General features: G+C 45.9%; 1 protein-coding gene across 1 annotated transcript in view; it reads right to left on the bottom strand.

Annotated features, from left to right (window-relative positions):
* The window catches only part of LOC311225931 (interleukin-1 receptor type 2-like), a gene marked incomplete at both ends in the record, with an annotated part of 114,738 nt that extends 108,207 nt beyond the window's left edge, over positions 1-6,531 (bottom strand). The window contains 3 exons of the mRNA XM_084311322.1: positions 4,582-4,753; positions 5,024-5,276; positions 6,447-6,531. Coding sequence (XP_084167448.1) covers positions 4,582-4,753; positions 5,024-5,276; positions 6,447-6,531 — 510 coding nt within the window. The remainder of the gene's footprint in view (positions 1-4,581; positions 4,754-5,023; positions 5,277-6,446) is intronic.
* Positions 6,532-21,365: the final 14,834 nt, after the last annotated feature.

Here is a 21,365-nt window from a genome sequence, read left to right as displayed (position 1 = left end):
GGCTCAAACGGGGGCCTCCGACAACCGGCCCAGGACCAGTTGGAGGTCCCACTCAGAGACAGAGAACGTCCCACGAGAGGGTGGCTGAACAACGTTCCGCCCCCACACTCGACCATACGCCACTCCCCAGCGTAAGCCGCGGTAGAGGATGGACCGCGCACGTACGGGATAGCGTTAACCACAGAATAGTCAAGACCCATCCCCACCAGATTCACACTGTCAGCAGCCAAGCCTAGAGGCTGCCCCAGAACAGGAAGGCAGAACAGAGTTCCGCGTGCCTGAGAGAGGGCCCGTGGTGACCACGGAACAGGCCACGGCGGGGCCACCAAGAGCTGAATCAGGGCCGGGGACCACACAGCTGAGCCCCGGCCCGGCACGACCAGGACCAAGTCCCGCGCTCCCGACGTACCCGCCCCAACAGCTGAGCTATCAGGTGTAAGGGGGGGAAAGCATACAGAATCCCGGACGGCCACGGAATCGGTCCCAGACCTGCCCGACTATGTCTGGACGTAATCCCCACTCGTCAGGGTGAGGACCGCCCCGCGACACATTCACCCTGCCGGGGATGTGGAGAGCCCTCAGGCAGAGCAGATGGAGAACGCCCATAGCCAGAGCCCGACCGCCGCCCGGTGCAGACGGGGGAGCGCACTCCTCCCTGTCCGACAATATACGACGCTGACGTCGTGTTGTCCGTCCTGACCAAAACACGCTTGCCCACCACAAGGTGGTCGAGCCGTTTGAGGACCAGGAGGACTGCCTTCAATCCCAACACATTGAATGTAGCGCAGACCGGGCAGCATGTCAGCTGCCCCCTACTGCATTGGTCCGACACGCCCCCCCCCCCCATCCCATGAGGGAGGCGTCGGTGAAGACCGTGACGTGTGACAGCCTGCTGCCCAAGGGGACCCCGCAGGTGAGGGCACCAGACCCTCCCCAGAAGACGAGGTCCCCCAGTACTGACATGGGAACCTTCAGCCGCTTCCATATGTCTCACACCGGGTCCATTTCCATACTGGAAAAAACCACCTCTGCCTCCTCCCCATGAAGAGGAGGCCAAGAGGGACCTCAGCAGCAGGCGCATCACGGACAGCGCCGTAACCGTCCTAGGACGGAACCTCTCGAGCGCGCCGAGAACTCAACCACTCGCCGCCGCCCCGAGAGGGATGCCCATATAGACCTTGAGCTTAGAAAAAGCCCAAGTACTCCACCCGTTGACTGGGAAGAGGAGAACTCTACTTCCAGTCTACAGCAAAACCCAGGCTGGTGAGACACCACCTGCCTGGTATGAGACCTGGCGATCTACCCTGACCGGCCAAGGACCAGAACGTCGACCAGGGCAGAATACAATTCGTAACCCCCGACGACGCAGAGGCCCCAGCGCAGTCTACACGCACTTGGTGAAGATGCAGGGAGCCAGAGAGTAGCCGAACGGCAGCCTCTGGTACTCGTACACTAAGCCCTGCAAAGGAAGCGTAGGTAAGCCCTAGGATGGAAGATCGGGATGCGAATACGCATCCTACAGGTCTATGGAAGAGAACCAGGCCCCCACCTGACAGCATCTAACAGGTGGGAGACGGACAACATTCTGAACCTTCCATGGGACAGGTCCAGTATGGGTCTGACACCTCGCCCCCCCCCCCCCGATTTCTCGGGCACGAGAGAATACCGGGAGGAAACGCCACGCATCGTGTCCTCCTTTGGGACCACGACGATGGCTTGCTTCGCCCACAGAGATTGGATCTCATCGGCCAGAGCTGTCACTGCTGTTGACCCCAACAATAGAGTCTGTACCAAACCTGAAAACGGGTGGGGTTGTGTAAACACAAGTCCCCGCCTCAGTGTTCTCTCCATCCACCTCAACATATGGCACTGCTGTAGCCATATGTGATGATAATCCCAAGCGCACCCGCCGCCACTTGGCGCTGGTCCGCCAGGAACCGTAGATAGGCGGCCCGGTCCCACCCGCTGTGCGTTGCCAACCCTGGACCCGCCAACCGCGCGAGCAGGGTGTCTCACGGAGTCGGGATATCGGACCCCGACACTACCAACGAGGCAATCGCACCCAAGGGGGGACCCCGACAGAAAGGGCCGGTTTGATACGGGGGAAGCTGACATCACACTGGGTGACAAAAGCTCCCCCACTGAACACCTCCCCGGCATGGATTGCTGAGGAACTGTTCTACAGCTGGACATGCAAGGCGTGAGGTCCCCACACTGCCCGATAGGGTGGGTTCCTACACACCGTAGCCCTGCAGTGATATTACTACCACCCAAATCACGCGCGCCTGCCTGACCACCGCCGGTCTTCCGGCCGTGGGAGGCACTAACGTGATACCCGGCCTGGCGAGGGCGGGCTGGCGGAACTCGCGCTGCGACCCCAAGGGCCTCGAGCTCCCCCGCTGACAACCTTTGTTGTTGACAGACACAACACCAGGCTCACCAAACACAGACGCAGAACATGTGGCGTGGGAGCCGCTTGACAGCACAACAATCTCACGGACAGACCCAGGCCTAGCCAGCAACTGGGTGTCAGCCCCTGTCCCCATGAGAAGCGAAACGTGAGGCCGCTTGCACTTCATTGAAGGCACGCGTCCCGCAGCCAAAGGAAACAAATCAGAGCCCTTATCCCGCTGGTGTTGGGGGGGGGGGAGTGACCGGAGAGCGAGCTAGACACAGCTAGACGGCGACAGTTTTTTAGGGCGTGCTCATCTAATGTAGCTGATCCCTCGGCCGCCAAGGCTGTCGGCCTTGCGATCACCTGTTTTCTTTGTGTCCAGGGTACCTCAGGCGGGGGAAACACGGCCGCTGGTTGAGGGCCTCGCCATAGCCGCTGGCGAGGCCGTGCCCTCACCTCTGGCTGCGCGGTGTGAGGCGGTGTGGGGCCTGGTCAAATACCGCCCGCACTCCTGCGGAAATACCAAAGTCCCTCTGCGGAGAGGGGAGCCCTGAGGAGGGAAAAAACCTCTCTCCTCCTCAAGGGGAGACTGATCCAACCAAGATGTCTGTAAACAACCGTTGACAGCATCCTAGCCCTCCCTGCGGTTATAGCTTGCGGCTAGGTCAAAAGCTAATAACCTCAAAACCTTGCGCGATGTTTCGACGTCGGCTGGCCCTAAGGCCCCACCACCCGACACCATTTTTGACAGAAAAACAGCCAATTGAGCAATGTTGCCAGTCGCTGCTAAATTCTGTACCGCGGCGGTATAGGCTTCATCAGCCCACCAGCCACCTGCCGGGCCGACTCGCCTCATGGCGTCGGCCGGGCGGGACACCGTTCCACCATGTCAGAGGCAAAGGACAAGCACGGAGCACCAGTGGTGGCTACAGACAAAAGACTACTACTAGTGAAGCACTGCCTCATTAGTAGGCATGCAGCAACCTCCACTGTGGTGTGCACCCATGAAGGGGTAAATGAATAAATGAACGAAAACTCCACTAACACACTGCAGAATGGGCTAGCCCATACACACAAATGTTAAGGGGATGAAGACCAGAGAAAAACACTAGTCCCGCACACAATTCATAGATTCACAAAAAGCACACCAGCCCTAGGCCTCAGCCCATCCACCCATGAAAATGGTAAACAAGCCCCGTCAAAACTCCCAACATTAGACACCGATTGACCGTCAGCATGAATGGTTAAGAGGAGGGAAGACCTTTTAGTAAAGACAGCCCTCGACGGGGAACAAGAATGGCGACCCAGCATTGTAGCATTAGCATTAGCCGCGTGCACTAGGATAGCTGGGAAAACACCCAAAACAGAGTCATGACGACCATTTTTTGCCCAAATATCCTGCCCCTCGCGCCAATACACGACTCGGCTGTCTCACGGGGACAACGAGCAGTATCACAAATGCTAGCATTAATGCCTGGCAGCGCAGGCCTTACCTGTGCGCGACCTAGCCCGACAGCTAGCCGCCGCCCGACGTCCCTCGATCCGCTGTCACGAGACGAGAAAACCCCAGGACAGGCCCAATGCGCTGTTAGGATGTGCCGAGAAGATTCCAGGGGCTGGTGAATATCCGGCGAAAACCCAACATTGTGTAATTTCTCTCTGCATTTCATAACAACTAGTTCATGGAGTGCACTGCAGCGTCCATGTTGAAAAAAAAAAAAAAGAGAGGAAGGTAGAGTGTGACCATGTCCGGCGTCTTATAGGAGGACGCAGGGGCGTGGCCTGGTCACGTGCATGGGTGCAACTTGTTTGTTCATGAGCACAGTAGGTGCTAGGAGATAAGAGTTATCTCATAATGGCAAGAGTGAGACGCGATGACAGTATGATAATATAACTGCCGCTCAGCACAGACGCACACACACACACGCACAATCACTTTACTAGTTACTTTGCAAATAACCATTATTAAATATTTTTCAATACTGTCCACTACTGAATCTTATTGAGTCTCGTATGGAGATTCTTCCTTGTACTTTATCCTTTGTCTCTATCTTTTATTTACAGTATGATTGAACAATCTGGGGGTGAGGGGGAGAAACATTTCGCATTGTATAATGTGACAAATAAACACTTTGACTTTGACATGATACACACACCACCGTCTCCATCCTCAACCTTCCACCCACCTTGTACCATTCTATCTGGTCAACGCTGTCAAAGTGATCCAGGTGTGAACACTGGACTGACACATTCTTGCCCACTCTAGTGACGACCGGGTGAGCCAGCTTCTCCATATCTATGGAGGCAGACTTGTATACTTGCAAAGTGATTCTGCCAGCAATACAGTAGGTTTCATTTCTGTGTAGGACAGAAGAAAACACAAAAGTAGTAAGCAAAAGCAGTGTTCCTCAAAGGTTCTATAAATATATTCCCCATTTCAGTAGTGTTTCAGATACATGTATTTATTTGTGGAGGGCTTGTCTAATAATGTGATGACCCACTACAAATAGATTTCCTAAATATATATATTATATATATTTTAATGAACATGAACACTTCAATGTTAAAAAAAATTCAATAATAATAATAATCTGGATTGTGGCTTTAAAGTGTTAGGAAGATAATGACCTGTAGATGCACATGTACTCTCCAGAGTCTGAGGGCTGAGCAGGGAGGAGCCACAGCTGTCTGTCCCTCTGCTGGACATGTCCTCCATGGGCCATGCCCTCTGTTCCGTTGCCCTTGGCGATGAGGTACTTTGCTCCTGGCGAGAGGAGGTGACGGAACTCTGCGATGCTCTGAAAGAATGGGCAGGTGAGGATCACAGCCTCTCCCTCTACCCTGAAGACATCCAACTCTGGAGAAACCCTGAAGCATCCGTCTGCGTGGAGGACAGAGGACAGAACAAAGAGATTCTTTGAAGATATATACACGATTTACTTATAAAAAAAAATCTGAGCTTCCTTAGACGACTCAAAATCATAAATTCCAAATAAATATATTTTTTCTTAAATAAACATTGCAATTGCAAACAAACACTGTATAGTTTTGACGCTCATAATCTGATGTTATACATAGAGTACATATGCCTTATATGAAAGAGACAATAACAATACATTTCAGATACAAAAATAAATGTCAAGTCATTATTGTAAACGATGCTATTAACTAGTGGGGAAAAGGTTTCTGTCAAAAGGTCACTGACCAAATGTCATATCTATCAGTCTATCAACTGACTAGTAACCAGTCATAGGGTTCTGTAGATATATTTCACTAATCAGTGGCACTCCTCTAACCAATAATATCCATCCATAGAGAGAAATTGTGGTCAGTTGATTGTATTTGTAACCAGTAGGGTGGTGGAAGTTGAGGTATACTGTGACTCCACCATCCTACTGTATAGGTATTCCAAAGGTGATTGTGCTCATGATGAGGCCAGTATACTCTAGAGGCGGGTATAACCCATATCCCTGCTGACCCTCAACTACACCTCTCTGACCGTAATCATTTCATTTCAGCTATTTACATTATTCGATTTGATTCGATTTATTGTCATTATACAGCACGTATAATAATAAAACAAGTAAAGTACAACGGAAATAAGTTTGGCATCCAACCAGAGTGCAAATGTAACAGTAAAGTGCAATAATAATATACAATGTACAGGTGATTAACCCTTTCACTACCACACTACCAAAGGGTTAACCCTTTCACTGCCACACGACAAATGGTTAACCCTTTCTTATACAGTATATACAGTACAGACAGATGTGGATAAATATATACGGTACAGCATTATTGTACATGCTATCATACAGAGTTATATGGGTTATATGCAGGCGTATTCAGACAGATATGGATATATGTGGTAAATATATATGGTATATAGTGAAAAGCAGTAGTGAAAGATAGTGAAAGCAGTAGGCAGGTATGAATTGAGTATAGGCAACAGAGTTCATAGTTTGTACAGTATGTGTAACTAGCGCCTAAAGGTATAGGCAATGGAGTTCAATTATCATTGCAATTCTAATGGACATCAATATCTGCTTACCTTTCATGGGCAGAGGAGGCAGAGCAGCTTGTCCATAAACCCATCCAGTGATGACAATGGCAAACAGGAGTGGCGAGGGGACCATGAAGGTACTCTGAAGGGGCAAAGTTATACCCGGGGTAAAGCACTTTGTAGTGGATTAGTCCAAATAATAATTGTGAGAGAGCGCTATAACCAGTGGCAGAAATAATTTCAATCTATTCTTTTAATGAAATGGCCATCGGTTTAAATATACAAAACCTGTGACAGCGTAATTATCAATGTCAAAACCAGTACACATATCTACGCCCCCTCAATCAGTCACCATCTTAGTCACTACTTTTTGACTGGGTATACCGGGTACCCCCCTCTTACAATTACCTAGTTCCTGTAGTTCATCAGTATTATAAGTCAGGGTTTCGTTATTATTTCACAAACTGCCCCTTTATTAAAAAATAATAATAAAAGAGGTAAAGCTTGTACACTTGGAATTACATGTATCTACCTGTATTTATTTGACATTGTTTTGATTTGCTGTGGATCTTTGTGCCTTTGACCTTTAACTACAGGAATAAAATCCTTTTCAATTCTGTTTTATATGCTAGACACATTATTATTAATTATATTCAAGTTGGCACTTGAACTGGCAACAGATTGGAATGTTCTGTAATCCTTGTGCCACTGTAATCCTTTTGCCCACCCAGAAAATGGGCAATTCTGTGGAATTTAAGGCATTTTCACTTCTGTTTTTGGGGTAATCCATATAGTAATTTCCCGTTCAGCTGACCAGGCATATACTGTAGTGCTACTTCGCCCACATAAGCAGTATTCATAAGTCCTGTCAGTCCTGACATAACTGAGTTGTTACGCCACTTTTCTTTTAAACAACCCTCGTTAAACATTGGCATGAATCATTTAAGGACATCCCTATTCATACAAGTCAAAGGAGTGGCCTGTGACTCACTACTCAATATGACACCCAATAATGAAATGGGAATCCTGCACAGTGTATGTATATACTGTATACTGTGTATACTGTATACATTCTCCTTAACACAAACTCATTCCTGGATTAATTTACTTTTGTATGATTAAAGATTTTGATAAAACAAAAAATATCTTGCTGTTGTATTTGTATGTTTTGAATTGAACTATTATACCAATATCTTTAGATTAGATTCAAATGTATTGTCATCATACAGCACGAGTAAAGTACAACAAAAATAAGTTCAGCATCCAACCAGAGTACAAAAAAACTGTAAAGTACAATAGTAATATACAATGTACAGGTGGTTAACCTGGATATAAAATATATAAATGAGTACCGTACTACTGAGTAATATGTTAATCAGATGCATACAGTGATATAGTATTATCATGTAGTGATACAGGTTTAAAGACACTATGGTAGTTGATACATGGTTGTTTAAAAAACTTTATATCAAGGTACATACAATTCTAATACATTTATATCCAATATATATGAATGATTGATGATGAATTTGCACACTTAATAAAATTAACACCCAGTGTCCCAGTATTCTAGACCATTTCTACAAAGTCCTCAAGACAAAATAAAATAAAACAGTAGCATACTCACGGTAGCGCAGGTGACCATGGCGATGTTCACAGTGTAACAGTCCCGGACAGAAGTGGTTACATTAACAGTAGCTACACAGTAGCAACGGCATGGACTTCTGTATGTGGTCAGTTCCTGTCTTCTGTGTGGCTGACACTTTTAAAGTTCCCACCCCCTCAAGGTGGAAATTTCTAAAGTTTCCCAATGTAATGTACAGTTCAGACTCTCAGACACACACACACACACACACACACACACACACACACACACACACACACACACACACACACACACACACACACACACACACACACACACACACACACACACACACACACACACACACACACACACACACACACACACACACACACACACACACACACACACACACACACACACACACACACACACACACACACACACTTTTGCAAGGCCAGACCTCTGCAGCACAATGCTAATGTAGTGTGGAGAGAGGTTTGCCTAGGCGAGACTAATCTGAACCCAACAGTTACTAGTTACTTTGAAGAAAAGGATTTTGCAAAGAAAACATAGTGAAAAGTGATGACAATTTTAAGCTTCAAATTCACAACTTCAAGATGATGTAATCAGAGTAGCATAACTGGACCACATACCACTTTAACATAACCTTTAATCAGAGCAGCATAACTGGACCACATACCACTTTAACATAACCTTTAATCAGAGCAGCATAACTGGACCACATACCACTTTAACATAACCTTTAATGAGAGCCAGAATAACTGGAGCACATGCCACTTTAAAATAACCTTTAATCAGAGCCAGAATAACTGGACCACATACCACTCTAACATAACCTTTAATCAGAGCCAAAATAACTGGACCACATACCACTCTAACATAACCTTTAATCAGAGCCAGCATAACAGAACCACATACCACGTTAACATAACCTTTCATCAGATCAGCATAACTGGACCACATACCACTTTAACATAACCTTTAATCAGAGCAGCATAACTGGACCACATACCACTTTAACATAACCTTTAATCAGAGCAGCATAACTGGACCACATACTGTACCACTTTAACATAACCTTTAATCAGAGCAGCATAACTGGACCACATACCACTTTAACATAACCTTTAATCAGAGCAGCATAACTGGACCACACACCACTTTAACATAACCTTTAATCAGAGCAGCATAACTGGACCACATACCACTTTAACATAACCTTTAGAGGGGCGGCTACATGGCATAGTGGGCAAGGCGCTCGCCACAAAATGCTGGAGACGCTGGGCTCGCCTGTTCGAGCCCAGCGCTCCACATTTGCTTTCAGTTTAGCTGGTCGTCCGTACTAATACACATTGGCCGTATTAGGGGGTGGGAAACTGATGGGTGGGGATCGGGCGTTGTGGACAGCGACTCCCACAGGTCGGTTGGTGCGCCTGCGCAGTAGAATCAGGAAGTGTCGGGGGCAGCGTGAGCCTCCCACGCGTTACTCCTCGCCACTGAGAGATCAAGCTGCGCAGGTGAAAAGATGCGACTGCTGTTACCTCAAGTACCGGAGGGGACTTGTGCTATGTATGACTTAGTCCACATTGCAGCCGGCTTGTGGGAGGCAAGAAACATCTCGCGTCTCTACAATTCGTAGCCGCATTTCTGCAGACCCCTCTCTGATTGGTTGAGGCCATTTCTGCAGACCCCCTCCCATTTCTGCAGACCCCTCTCTGATTGGTTGAGCGAAGCCCCTCTCTGATTGGCCCCCCGCATGAGCCGAGACAAGCTCCTCTAGCCAGGAGTCGAAACTCCGTTAACTCCAGAGAGAGAGGCTGAAAACCCACGGTTGTTGCCCGACGGATGGGAGCCGAATCCCGGATCCGAGTTTTCTGATGAATAGCCCCAAAACATGGAGGTCGCGAACGCAATTTATACGCATGGAAGTATTGATTACGCCATAACGAATCATTAAAAAAATATACCGTTAACTGGAATATGTTGTGTGTGCCTTTACACATGTTGGATAGGATTATGTAATTGGTTTGTATAGCTTCGCGTATAACGTTATTTCGCGTGACTTCACGGTTTATTTACATTTCACAACACAGCCAGCGTTCAACTTGTTTACACTCCCCACTTACTGTACAATGTAACATTTAGATTAACCCAGTTTTCTATCTGTATGTCATATGTTACGATGAATTGAAAATGGGGGACCCTGATGTAAACAAGACGAAAGTCTTTCTCTGGGGTCTGCATTCCCTTAACAATTGTATGTATTGAGCTGTACTGTGTACTGTACCCATTCTGCAATCTGTTAATAAAGTTTTCAATCAATTCAATCAATCAATAACTAGACAGTTACAATATAACATTTAGATTAATTAACCCAGTTAATGCCTTAAGAGAGAGAGGCTGGTGGTCAAGTCAAGTCAAGAGTTATTTGTCACAAGTTGTTTATTTGCATACAAGTTTACAATGAAATGCGGGTGGTCTTGCCCGCAACGATGTGCATAATACAATAGTAATAACATATAATAGAATCCAATAGAACGACATTGTGCAATAAAACAAGTAAACAGAGTAGGGCATATCGGTATATGTACATAAGTTATTTAGGACCCTGATGTAAACAAGACGATGAATTGAAAATGTCTAGGCCTACCACAAGTTCAAAATCTGGTATGTCATAAATGTCTAGATGTAGCAGTACTGTCCATCTGTCTACCTGTATGTTATCATGAATTGAACATGAGGGACCCTGATGTAAACAAGATGATGAATTGAAAATGTCTAGGCCTACCACAAGTTCAGGGTACGCATCCAGATTAGATTCACATGGCGGAGTACAGGGAAAACGCTCATCATTGCTGACGCGTATTTTAAGATTTGCTGCCATATTAATGTGCGGCATCTTTTTTCTTTTTTTGGCGCGAGCACCGCGACAGTGTGCCCCCCCCCCCCCCCCCCCCAACCACCTCCAATGTAGATTACCCAGTATGGTTGTCAATATCCCAGTGTACCCAACCCCCCCCACCCAACCTCCTCCAATGTACAGTTTCTACGTCAAATGTATATACTCCCTTTTCTTGACTCCTTCTGTATCACAAACAGTACTGTATTTGCAAATCTGGTATGTCATAAATGTATAGATGGAGCAGTACTGACTATCTGTATGTCATGTATGTCATATATGTCCTGATGAATTGAAAATGGGGGACCCTGATGTAAACAAGACGAAAGTCTTTCTCTGGTCTGCATCCCCTTAACAATTGTGTGTATTGAGCTGTACTGTATTGTACCCATTCTGCAATCTGTTAATAAAGTTTTCAATAAATCAATCAATCAATCAATAACCTTACAACACGTACCTGAGAGGGGCTTTGCTCAAACCAAGCGCGCACCTTAAAAGGGGCTTCGCTCAACCAATCAGAGAGAGGCTTCGCTCAACCAATCAGAGAGGGGTCTGCAGAAATGGGAGGAGTCTGCAGAAATGGAGTTCAACCAATCGTACAATTCGTAGCCGCATTTCTGCAGACCCCTCTCTGATTGGTTGAACTCCATTTCTGCAAATCAAATCAATATTGGTAAATATCGGTATCATAACAGAAAAAGTATTATTGGTTATGGATATTGGTTAATCTGGGTGCATCCCTAGTGTGTTTGGGGAACCACAGTGGCTCCTGTCCATTACACTTGTGCAACTTCCTGTATCTGCACACACAGGAAGCAGAGAGGTCACCACGCCTGGAGTGATAAGGCTGTGTTTAGTTCAAGATCAGCCCCCCCCCCCCATCCCCTCTCCCTTCACGTGTCAAGCACGTCTCGTATTGTGACCTGTGGAGCTTTTTTTTTGGGACAGGTCATGTACTTGTTATTCCAAATCACTTGGTAGTGTGAATGTCATAGATCACAGAAAAGCACTCAACCTCTACTGTCTTCAACTATGAACGAACACAACACTCCTGATTCACCATCTTTACAGTAGAAAAGAATGTTTGAAAACATAGTTCCTCTGAAAACTTAACAGAGTTATATGGTTCTTTTGTCTGCGGTACTCTGAACAGCCTTGGTGTTTACATCAGGGTAGTTGGAGGCAAGGGGAGCAAGGGATCACAAGGAAGGCGTTTCTCTGAACTGAACACAGCCCGGGGATGCGGACGTGGCATCATGAAGCCATTACCAGAGACACACATCCCGCTGTCAGGAGTAGGGTTGTCTCCTAGGGCTGAACCCCCCCCCCCCAATCCTTGTCATATGATTCTACTACCAAACCAAGGAAACTATAAAGAAGGGTCATCACGTCTGTGTAGCGCGTGCCAAGTGTGTGAACCTTCAGTTTCGGCCAACATTGAGTTGAATGGGATCACCATCTCCTCTTCTCCTCCTCATCATTTAAACATTATTTTTGTTATTTACTGTACCTTGGATGTCAGAATCATCTGCAATTTGTTCCATTGTTAAATAGATAACGTTTCAGTATATTGGTGGCTGTATATTTCCGCAGATAGCTTGTATATTTGTGCGTGTGCTTCTCCGTGCATCTTCCATGGGCTTCAACAGAACCGGCACCACAGTCTGGCACCGAGCGGAGCATAGAACCCTGGTACTGTATTCTGACATGATGACCATTCCTTCTGCCAGTCTGTTTGTGGTGGTGAATACGCACATGTCTGTCTCAAGGCTAGCCCTACATGCGTCATCAAAGCGCATGTAGGTGTTTTTATGCTCTGTACCATTATTACTATCTAAAATGTAATAATTGTGGAATATTACTGTAATGAGCTGTATGTGTATGATCCAAGCATCCTATGATCCTCATAGGAGCATAACAGAAAAAAGCATTCCATGTGAAGGTATTCTGTATTTTTTTTGCACGTCAACTAATAAAGAAACTTGAACTTGAAACTTTATAGTTTCCTTGTACCAAACCAGGAAGTCCCTTCATCTGATGTCACAGAGGACGAGTGTCACTGTAGTTCTTTTAACCACTGTAGTTACGTTAGTGTTATCTTTGTAGCTCCGACGTGACGTTTGTTCTTTCCTCCTCCTCCTCCTCTCCTTCTTTTCCAGTCCTTCTACTCCTCTCTTCAGGGAAAGGTGGGTATTTTGGCGGAGAAGGTAGAGGGGTGAGTTTACTTCTGAAAGTCAAAGCCATTTCCCCTCTCGGTGTTCTGTGTAGCGTGTGTTTGATAAGGTGAGAGAGGGAGAACCGGGTGGGGCTATCCACATCACCGTATTATAGAGAAGCTTACATACACCTATCCTGCTGATCACTAAGCAAAGCCTCCTCTAGGAAAAATGAAAAGCTTTATCTCCAGCACTTTGATTTGCCTCCCATCTGCATTTGGTAGCCATGCTAGTGCACGCCAATGTTGCTATGAAACCATCCCTCTCAAATGGTGAGTCTCCACAGTAGTGGAAAATCTATAGTGTATGATCAATAATTTTTTTTTAATAAACAAGGGGAAATTATGAATCACTACAGTATTACTGTGGTAAATCGGACAGTGCGTGTATGAAAAACGATCGGAATAACGTTGGTTTTTACTATGGTTAATTTTTGTATGGGTCTAATCGGGCTCCCTATCGGTTTGTTTTTCCATGTGGACCATGTTGTGCCCCAAGTTGAATTAAAGCGAATGGAATAAGAGGGGATCCAAACTGGAGAGAGCTATGGGGGAGAGAGGGGGGGGGGATAGAGATGGAAGAAGACTGTAAAAAGACCAGAGGCAGAGCAGAAGAGAGGAAGTGACGGGTGTGAATAGGGGGGGGGGCTAGTCTGCGTAGTGCATGATGGCATCCACATAGTTCCCAGGGAACAGTCCTGTGGTGGTGTTCATCACGCCCTCGTACCAGCCGTCCTCGTTCCTCTTGATGACGTAGATAATGGCCCCCTCTTGGAACGACAGCTCGTCCTCCTTATCTGCACTGTAGTCGTAGATGGCCACCACTAGGGGGAGACACACAAACACACACACGCACACACACACACGCACAGTTAAAACAGGATTCCTGGGCAGTTGTCACTTCAGGATTCTGTACTTTATTCCAAACTGTTTCTTGACTAGATCTGAAGATTTTAGTCATGTTCAGTATGTGGATATGCTCATATGCTGATGATTCTACTGATTCTACTGCGCAGGCGCACCAACCGACCTGTAGGAGTCGCTGTCCACAACGCCCGATCCCCACCCATCAGTTTCCCACCCCCTAATACGGCCAATGTGTATTAGTACGGACGACCAGCTAAACTGAAAGCAAATGTGGAGCGCTGGGCTCGAACTGACGAGCCCAGCGTCTCCAGCATTTCATGGCGAGCGCCTTGCCCACTACGCCACGTAGCCGCCCTTTATTATTATTATTATAGTGTCTGGGCGATATCACTGTCAGGCTCTACACTACACAACAACAAACATCACAATATGACAATTAGTCTATATCACTAGATTATTCTACCTAACAGATATAATATGACTGTCAACTAGGTTATATCACTATATCTGGAGATTATTCTACATAATGAATATAATATGACTGTCAACTAGGTTACACCACTATATCTGGAAGTTATTCTACATACTACATATAATAATAGTGTATCAACTAGGTTATATCACTATATATGGAGATGATTCTACATAATGAATATAATATGACTGTGTCAACTAGGTTATATCACTATAGTCAGTCAGTCTGACGTACTGGTGAGCAACACCGGCGCCCCCCAAGGAACTGTGCCGTCACCCTTCCTCTTCACCCTCTATACCTGCAGAAGTTCTCAGACGACTCCTCTATCGTAAGCTACATCGCCCACGATGATGAGGAGGAGTACAGAGCCCTGGTGGAGAGCTTTGTGGGGTGGAGCGATAGTAACCACCTCCAACTCAACACCAGTAAGACCAAGGAGCTGGTGGTGGACTTCCGGAGGGGCAAGAAGAGGCCCCCCCGATTCCCATCACCATCCGAGGGGAAGAGGTGGAGGTGGTGGACTCATATAAGTTCCTTGGTGTTATGGACGGTGTCCTTATGTATGTATATAGAGTGGTAATGTATGTTATCTGTTGTATGTATAGGCATGTGTTTGTTTTCTTTTGTCTCCCTCTTGTGTCTACATATCCCCACTCTCAGGTGTCTCAGGCCATGTCCCCACGTATCTGGATCTTTTGCCAAACGGATATTCTCAGGCTCCGTTTAAAATAAAATCCCTGTCCACACCACAGTGTTAAAAAAAAAAACTCCATCCAGACACAAACACATAAACGCATATGAATTTCTCCAACAAGCATGCGGGCCAGCAGGTGGCTATAAGCGATATCCTATACGAGCATTCAGGACGACAGAGAAATGATAGGAATTGTCCATTGGTTCACCCAGCCCACTTCACCATTCCTAGCATTTCCATTGGCTATATTGACATACATACAGTAGATAATAATAAATAGATAGATATAGCGGTGGATTAGATGCAGTCCAGAGTAAAGAACCAATCTAGATATGTCACGATTTAATGCTTTACTTCTGTGCACTGGGCGACGGAGAGATACAATGACAATGTATTCAACGGATTCTGAAACTAAATATGGCGAGTCCTTATCACAAACTATATATATACTAATTACAACAAGACATTCATTAATTGCATTGTACTGTTCACGTGCCGTCGTCGCATATATAAGTAAGGATAGTTTGAATGACATTTCAGCACGCAGGCGCTGTCCACCCAAGTTATTATTACTTCAAAGCGCTGCTGCTGCCTATATGGATAAAACAAGGTGTAATAAGGATGTTTTAGGTGGTGGTAGTTTCTCTGTTAGGACATAGTCGGTCTGATATATATTAGAGAAATAGTAAAGTAATATTCGCCAAACAATCTGACGGGCAAGATATTATTACGGCCCGCCACAGTCTGAGCATGATGCGTTACTGTGAGCTGATTTTCATTGGCGCCAGCAACTACAAATTGAAATCCTGTAGTGACAGAAAAACCTCTCAAAAAAAGAAGTTATGGCGAAACAGACAGCAAAACGTGATTCATTTCTATCGACAGATGACGAGGTGGACCTACAAAAGGCCTTTGACACGGTCAATCACTCCATTCTGATTGACAAGCTAAAAGCAATTGGTTTTGATAGTCTATCAGTGAGCTGGATGCAATCCTACCTTGAGGGGAGGGAACAGATGGTGGAGGTAAACGGTACCCTATCCCCCCCCCTCACAGTGAGCTGTGGTGTTCCACAAGGAAGCATACTAGGACCGCTACTGTTCCTAATTTATGCAAATGACATGTCGTCAGCTTGTGACTGCAACTTGTTCCTGTTTGCGGACGACTCAGCCCTGCTGGTCTCTGACAAGAACAAGTTACAGGTTGAAAAAACCCTCAGCTCGGAACTAGGCAGAATCTGCATATGGCTCGCTAATAACAAACTATCATTACACATGGGCAAAACAGAGTCCATTCTCTTCGGTTCAAATAACAAACTCAGCAAGACCGACGGCTTCTCAGTTACAGTGGGTGACAATATTGTCACAAGGAAAGATGAAATTACCTACCTGGGTTCCATCCTAGAGGCTAATCTCTCCTGTGACAAAATGGCATCCAATGTAATAAAAAAAGTCAACCAACGAACTCGATTCTTGTACCGGATCTCCTCTCTGGTAAACAAGAACACCCTGAAGACTCTGGCAGGAGCACTCATTCAGGGGTACTACGACTATGCTTGCACCTCATGGTACCAAAGCACCTCAAAGGCGCTAAAAACAAAATTACAAACATCTCAAAACAAACTGGTCAGACTACTGCTTGACCTTACTCCTAGAACCCACCTCACCCCTGCCCACTTTGACAACCTAGGATGGCTTAGAGTAGACGACAGAGTACAACAACTTGCAATGGGCCTGGTCTACAAGATACACTACACGACCAAGGTACCCATGTACATGTCAAAATACTTCCCAAAGGTCAGTGAATACCACGATCACAACACCAGAGGGAGCTCCACAAATCATGTTAAACCCAGATTCGGCTCAAATAAGGGACTAAACACGTTTCGCAATTATGCCACATCAATGTGGAACGCCCTACCCAAAGCTGTAAAGGAATGTGGATCACTACCCACTTTCAAAACCTCTCTCAAGGGACACCTACGGGAGACTGCAATTCAACACTGGCCCCTGTAAATATCCTAACCCAACCCCCTCCAATGTACAGTCATTTACCTAGTATGGTTTTGTCAATAGTTCAATGTACAATTGTGTTTGTTTGTACAGTGTCTCCTCCCCCCCCCCCTCAATGTACAGTGTTACTTGTTTATACAGTGTGCCCCCCGGCCCCCCCCCCCCCCCCCCCCAACCACCTCCAATGTAAATTACCCAGTATGGTTGTCAATATCCCAATGTACCCAACCCCCCCCACCCAACCTCCTCCAATGTACAGTTTCTACGTCAAATGTATATACTCCCTTTTCTTGACTCCTTCTGTATCACAAACAGTACTGTATTTGCAAATCTGGTATGTCATAAATGTATAGATGTAGCAGTACTGACTATCTGTATGTCGTGTATGTCATATATGTCTATATGAATTGAAAATGGGGGACCCTGATGGAAACAAGACAAACGTCTTTCTCAGGTCTGCATCCCCTTAACAATTGTATGTATTGAGCCGTACTGTATTGTACCCATTCTGCAATCTGTTAAATAAAGTTTTCATTCATTCATTCATTCATTCATTCATTCATTCATTGGAGTCGCTGCTGCCGAGTGTAACTCTACAGTACAAGACGACCGAGACACAGGAGAACGTCGACCAAATATGTCGAGCTGTTAATGCATATGAATGTCTGTGTCCACGGGCAAGCTATATTCACGTAACTCACATATTCAAATGATTCCTGTAATTCCTGTACAGTAACTATTCAACTAATAATGTTAAGTTATTATTAGGTCATTCTGGGACCACTCACGCGTGATGCCAACATCCTCAACTATCCGCGACATCAGAGCGCATCAGGTGCAGAAACCTCTTCTGTCGCAAGTCTATTAACTGAATTTAGAATGCAATTTGGCTTTTAACTGAAGCAGGGCGCAAAACTAGACATGTTTAGCAAAACATTAAATATCTTTGCTACAGTTTGTGATAATGCCTTGCCTTATTTTGTTTCGGAATCGCGATATTGTGAATTGTGATCTCAAGGTCTCAACGTGACATTGTATGATATCTCTCGAGAAATAAGCTGACGAAAAAAACTCCACTCGCCACTTAAATAAATCAAAGGCATGTGTTTAACAACCTCAAAAACGTTCGAAACACGGTTTATATTAACTTAATAAATAAACAGAAACAAAAAATCTACTTATGTAAACGAAAATGTCCAGTATAACTAAATAACAGATACATCCCTCCTATTACACGCAAGCAGCGTCTGATGGCCGAATCTGTCGGCACTGGAGTATACAGTAGCTGTTACATCTAGACATTCATGAATGATATACAAGATATACAAATATACAGTACTGCTTAAGAGGCAGAGATCAATAAGAGAAAATATATACATTCGAGGGGGAAGAAACTACATGCTATTTCTGTCTGTCATTTCAGCACCAACCAGGCGCTCGCTGTCCATCTTATTGCCTCTGTGCGCTTCAAGGCTACGGGCCATGGCCTATTGTATTGCCATGGATGGAACAACAGTCTGTCTGAGCATGCGTTGCGTAGTGAGCTGTGGCGTCATCGTTTATCTAGACAGGTCAACGTAGCCGGAGCCTAGTAGCATACCGTACAAGGAGGCAGTTTAGACTGACACTCATTCATTGTATGCAGCGCAATCTTCAATGCACAAGGTACTTCTTCTTCTTCTTCTTTTTGGTGTTTTACGGCGGACGGCCACCATAAATGGGGCATTTACCGCCACCTACCGACCCGGAAATCGGGCCAGTCTTCCATTCTCCCCTCTTCTTTTTCTTATTCAACGGTTCAATGTCAGATCACGACCAAATCCATTCAACCCCCTAACACACCAAACAAAACAAAACCCATCCCTAACATCACCACCCTATCCAACCTAATCTATGAGTCACTCATTGCCTCCAGCGACTGACTCTGGCCTTCCTGAACACTCACCACCCCCTTCCCTAACTCTCTTACTTGATCCCTCACAACAACCTTCTTCCCTGACTTCCCTAACTCCCTCGATACTTGCCCTATTGTCAACCCCTTCATACCCATGTCTAATACTGCCGCCTCAACTACTAACCTTAACCTCTCTGTCCTACTGCTAACCATCACTATAGTATTCACCACTCTCGTCACAAATGCCACTATCTCCAACTTCACCCCCCACACCCTCTCTTTCTCCTCTTGCACTTCCTCTACCGACAAATGCCCTTTCCTAAACCCCTTATCCACACCTTGCTTCCCCTGATCCTCCTGCACTACCCTAACTGCCAAATGCCCTTCTCCTTCCTCACCTTGCTTTCCCTGACCTAACTTCCTAACTGCCTCCGCATATGAAATCCTATCATCCCTTCTCACTCTCTGAACCTCAACCTCCCTCCTCATCACCGCACAACCCCTAAACGCTACACTATGTTCCCCACCACAACTACAACACTTCAGCTTCACTCCCTCCCCACACTTCCCATATTCATGCTCCCCGCCACACCTAGCACACCTCTGTCCCTTCTTACAAGAAACAGCTACATGGCCAAATTCCTGACACCTATAACACCTAAGAGGACTCTGAACATAACCCTAAACATCCTATACCCTACAAACACTACACTAGGAACAACCTTACCCTCAAACTTAATCACTACCGTCTCCGTCTCTACCCTATCTGCTCCCCTCTTCATCCTTTCTGCACCCTTAACCATGCCATTACGCCCGTCCTTCCCTAACCCTTCCACCAGCTGCTCCACGCTAACCTCAACCGGTACCCCAGCTATCACCCCCTTACATCCCCCCTCCCTCTTCTCCCCTACTCTCACTACCTCCCTTATACCCACGCCACCAATGCTCCTCATCTTCCTAGCCATCTCCACCTGCCCTACACTTACACACCCTACTGCCAAATTCCCATCTATCAAAACTCTAGCATACTCTACCTCTCCTAACTGCTTACCTACGAGTTTTGGCAGCTCGAACAACCCTAACTTGCTCACTCCCCCCACCCCCTCAAACCTAACCACTACATGAATCACTTCCGCAACAACCTCGCCTCTACCCTCACCATCTGATCCACTCGAGCTATCCCCCCTACCCTTCTTCCTTTTCACCCCCTTCCCCCCACTATCCCTGCCCCTCTTCTCCACCTTACTCCACCCTTCTCCCCCGCTCTCACCCCCCGAACCACACTCCATACTGTCATCTCCCATCGCCAAACTCACTCCCTCAGGGAGCAGCAAGGCGGACATACCCAACGGCTCATTCCCTACATATCCGTCAAACGTGACCCTGCAATCTTCACCCTTGATCCAGGAAACAAACCCCAGATACACCTTGCCATCCCCGGGGAACACAGCACGACAACAGGAGCCCACCCTCCATGCTAGAGCCGCCTCCATGTCTCCATATCCCATCAAACAGTTCTCTCGACAAGTAACCTTAAGTCTCTCTCGCTTTCGACACCACCGCTCCGGCACACCAGGACCAGACTCAAAACATTCAATCGGCAAAACGCTCCCCTCCCGGCGGTGCGACTCTGCTTCCCCTTCCGTCATCCTCACGCCACCGACTCGGAACATGCTGCCAACGCAGCTTGCCGAGTGCAGCCCATTTCAATGCACAAGGTACAGGCTTTTCCATTCCTTATAGTAGGGGAGCACCTAGTGGTAACAGGCGGAACATCCATGGTGCTGCATAAAATGAGTCTAAACCAGCGCCCCCCCGTTATTTCAATGGTTTACAAAATCACAACACTACACTCTCCCATTTGGAAAACAGTACCGTTAGCTTTTATTTAATTTTGAATGCTTTGAATAGGGCAGGCTATTACAAAATAAATGTAAAATGATTACTACTTTTACTGTCGACACGGAGAACCCGTCAAAAGTCTGTCGTTTGGTCGACACATTTTCACACCCCTAGTTGCTATGTGCAAAACAACAGTTGCCATGTGTTGATATATGATATATATATATATATATATATATATATATATATATATATATATATATATATATATATATATATATATATATATATATATATATATATATATATATATATATATATATATATATAATATGATGTCTTATTACTGGATCTTGTAAACAAGTCACAATAATATCATGGTTTACCCATCACTGCATGGAAATTAGACATTTAAAAGTGGTTGGCAATGGTTGATAGAAATCCATATTATGTTGATTTA

This window comes from Notolepis coatsorum (assembly GCF_963971535.1).
Source record: "Notolepis coatsorum genome assembly, chromosome: 3".
In the NCBI taxonomy this organism is placed as follows: domain Eukaryota; kingdom Metazoa; phylum Chordata; class Actinopteri; order Aulopiformes; family Paralepididae; genus Notolepis; species Notolepis coatsorum.
This window is presented reverse-complemented; position numbering and strand designations above follow the sequence as displayed.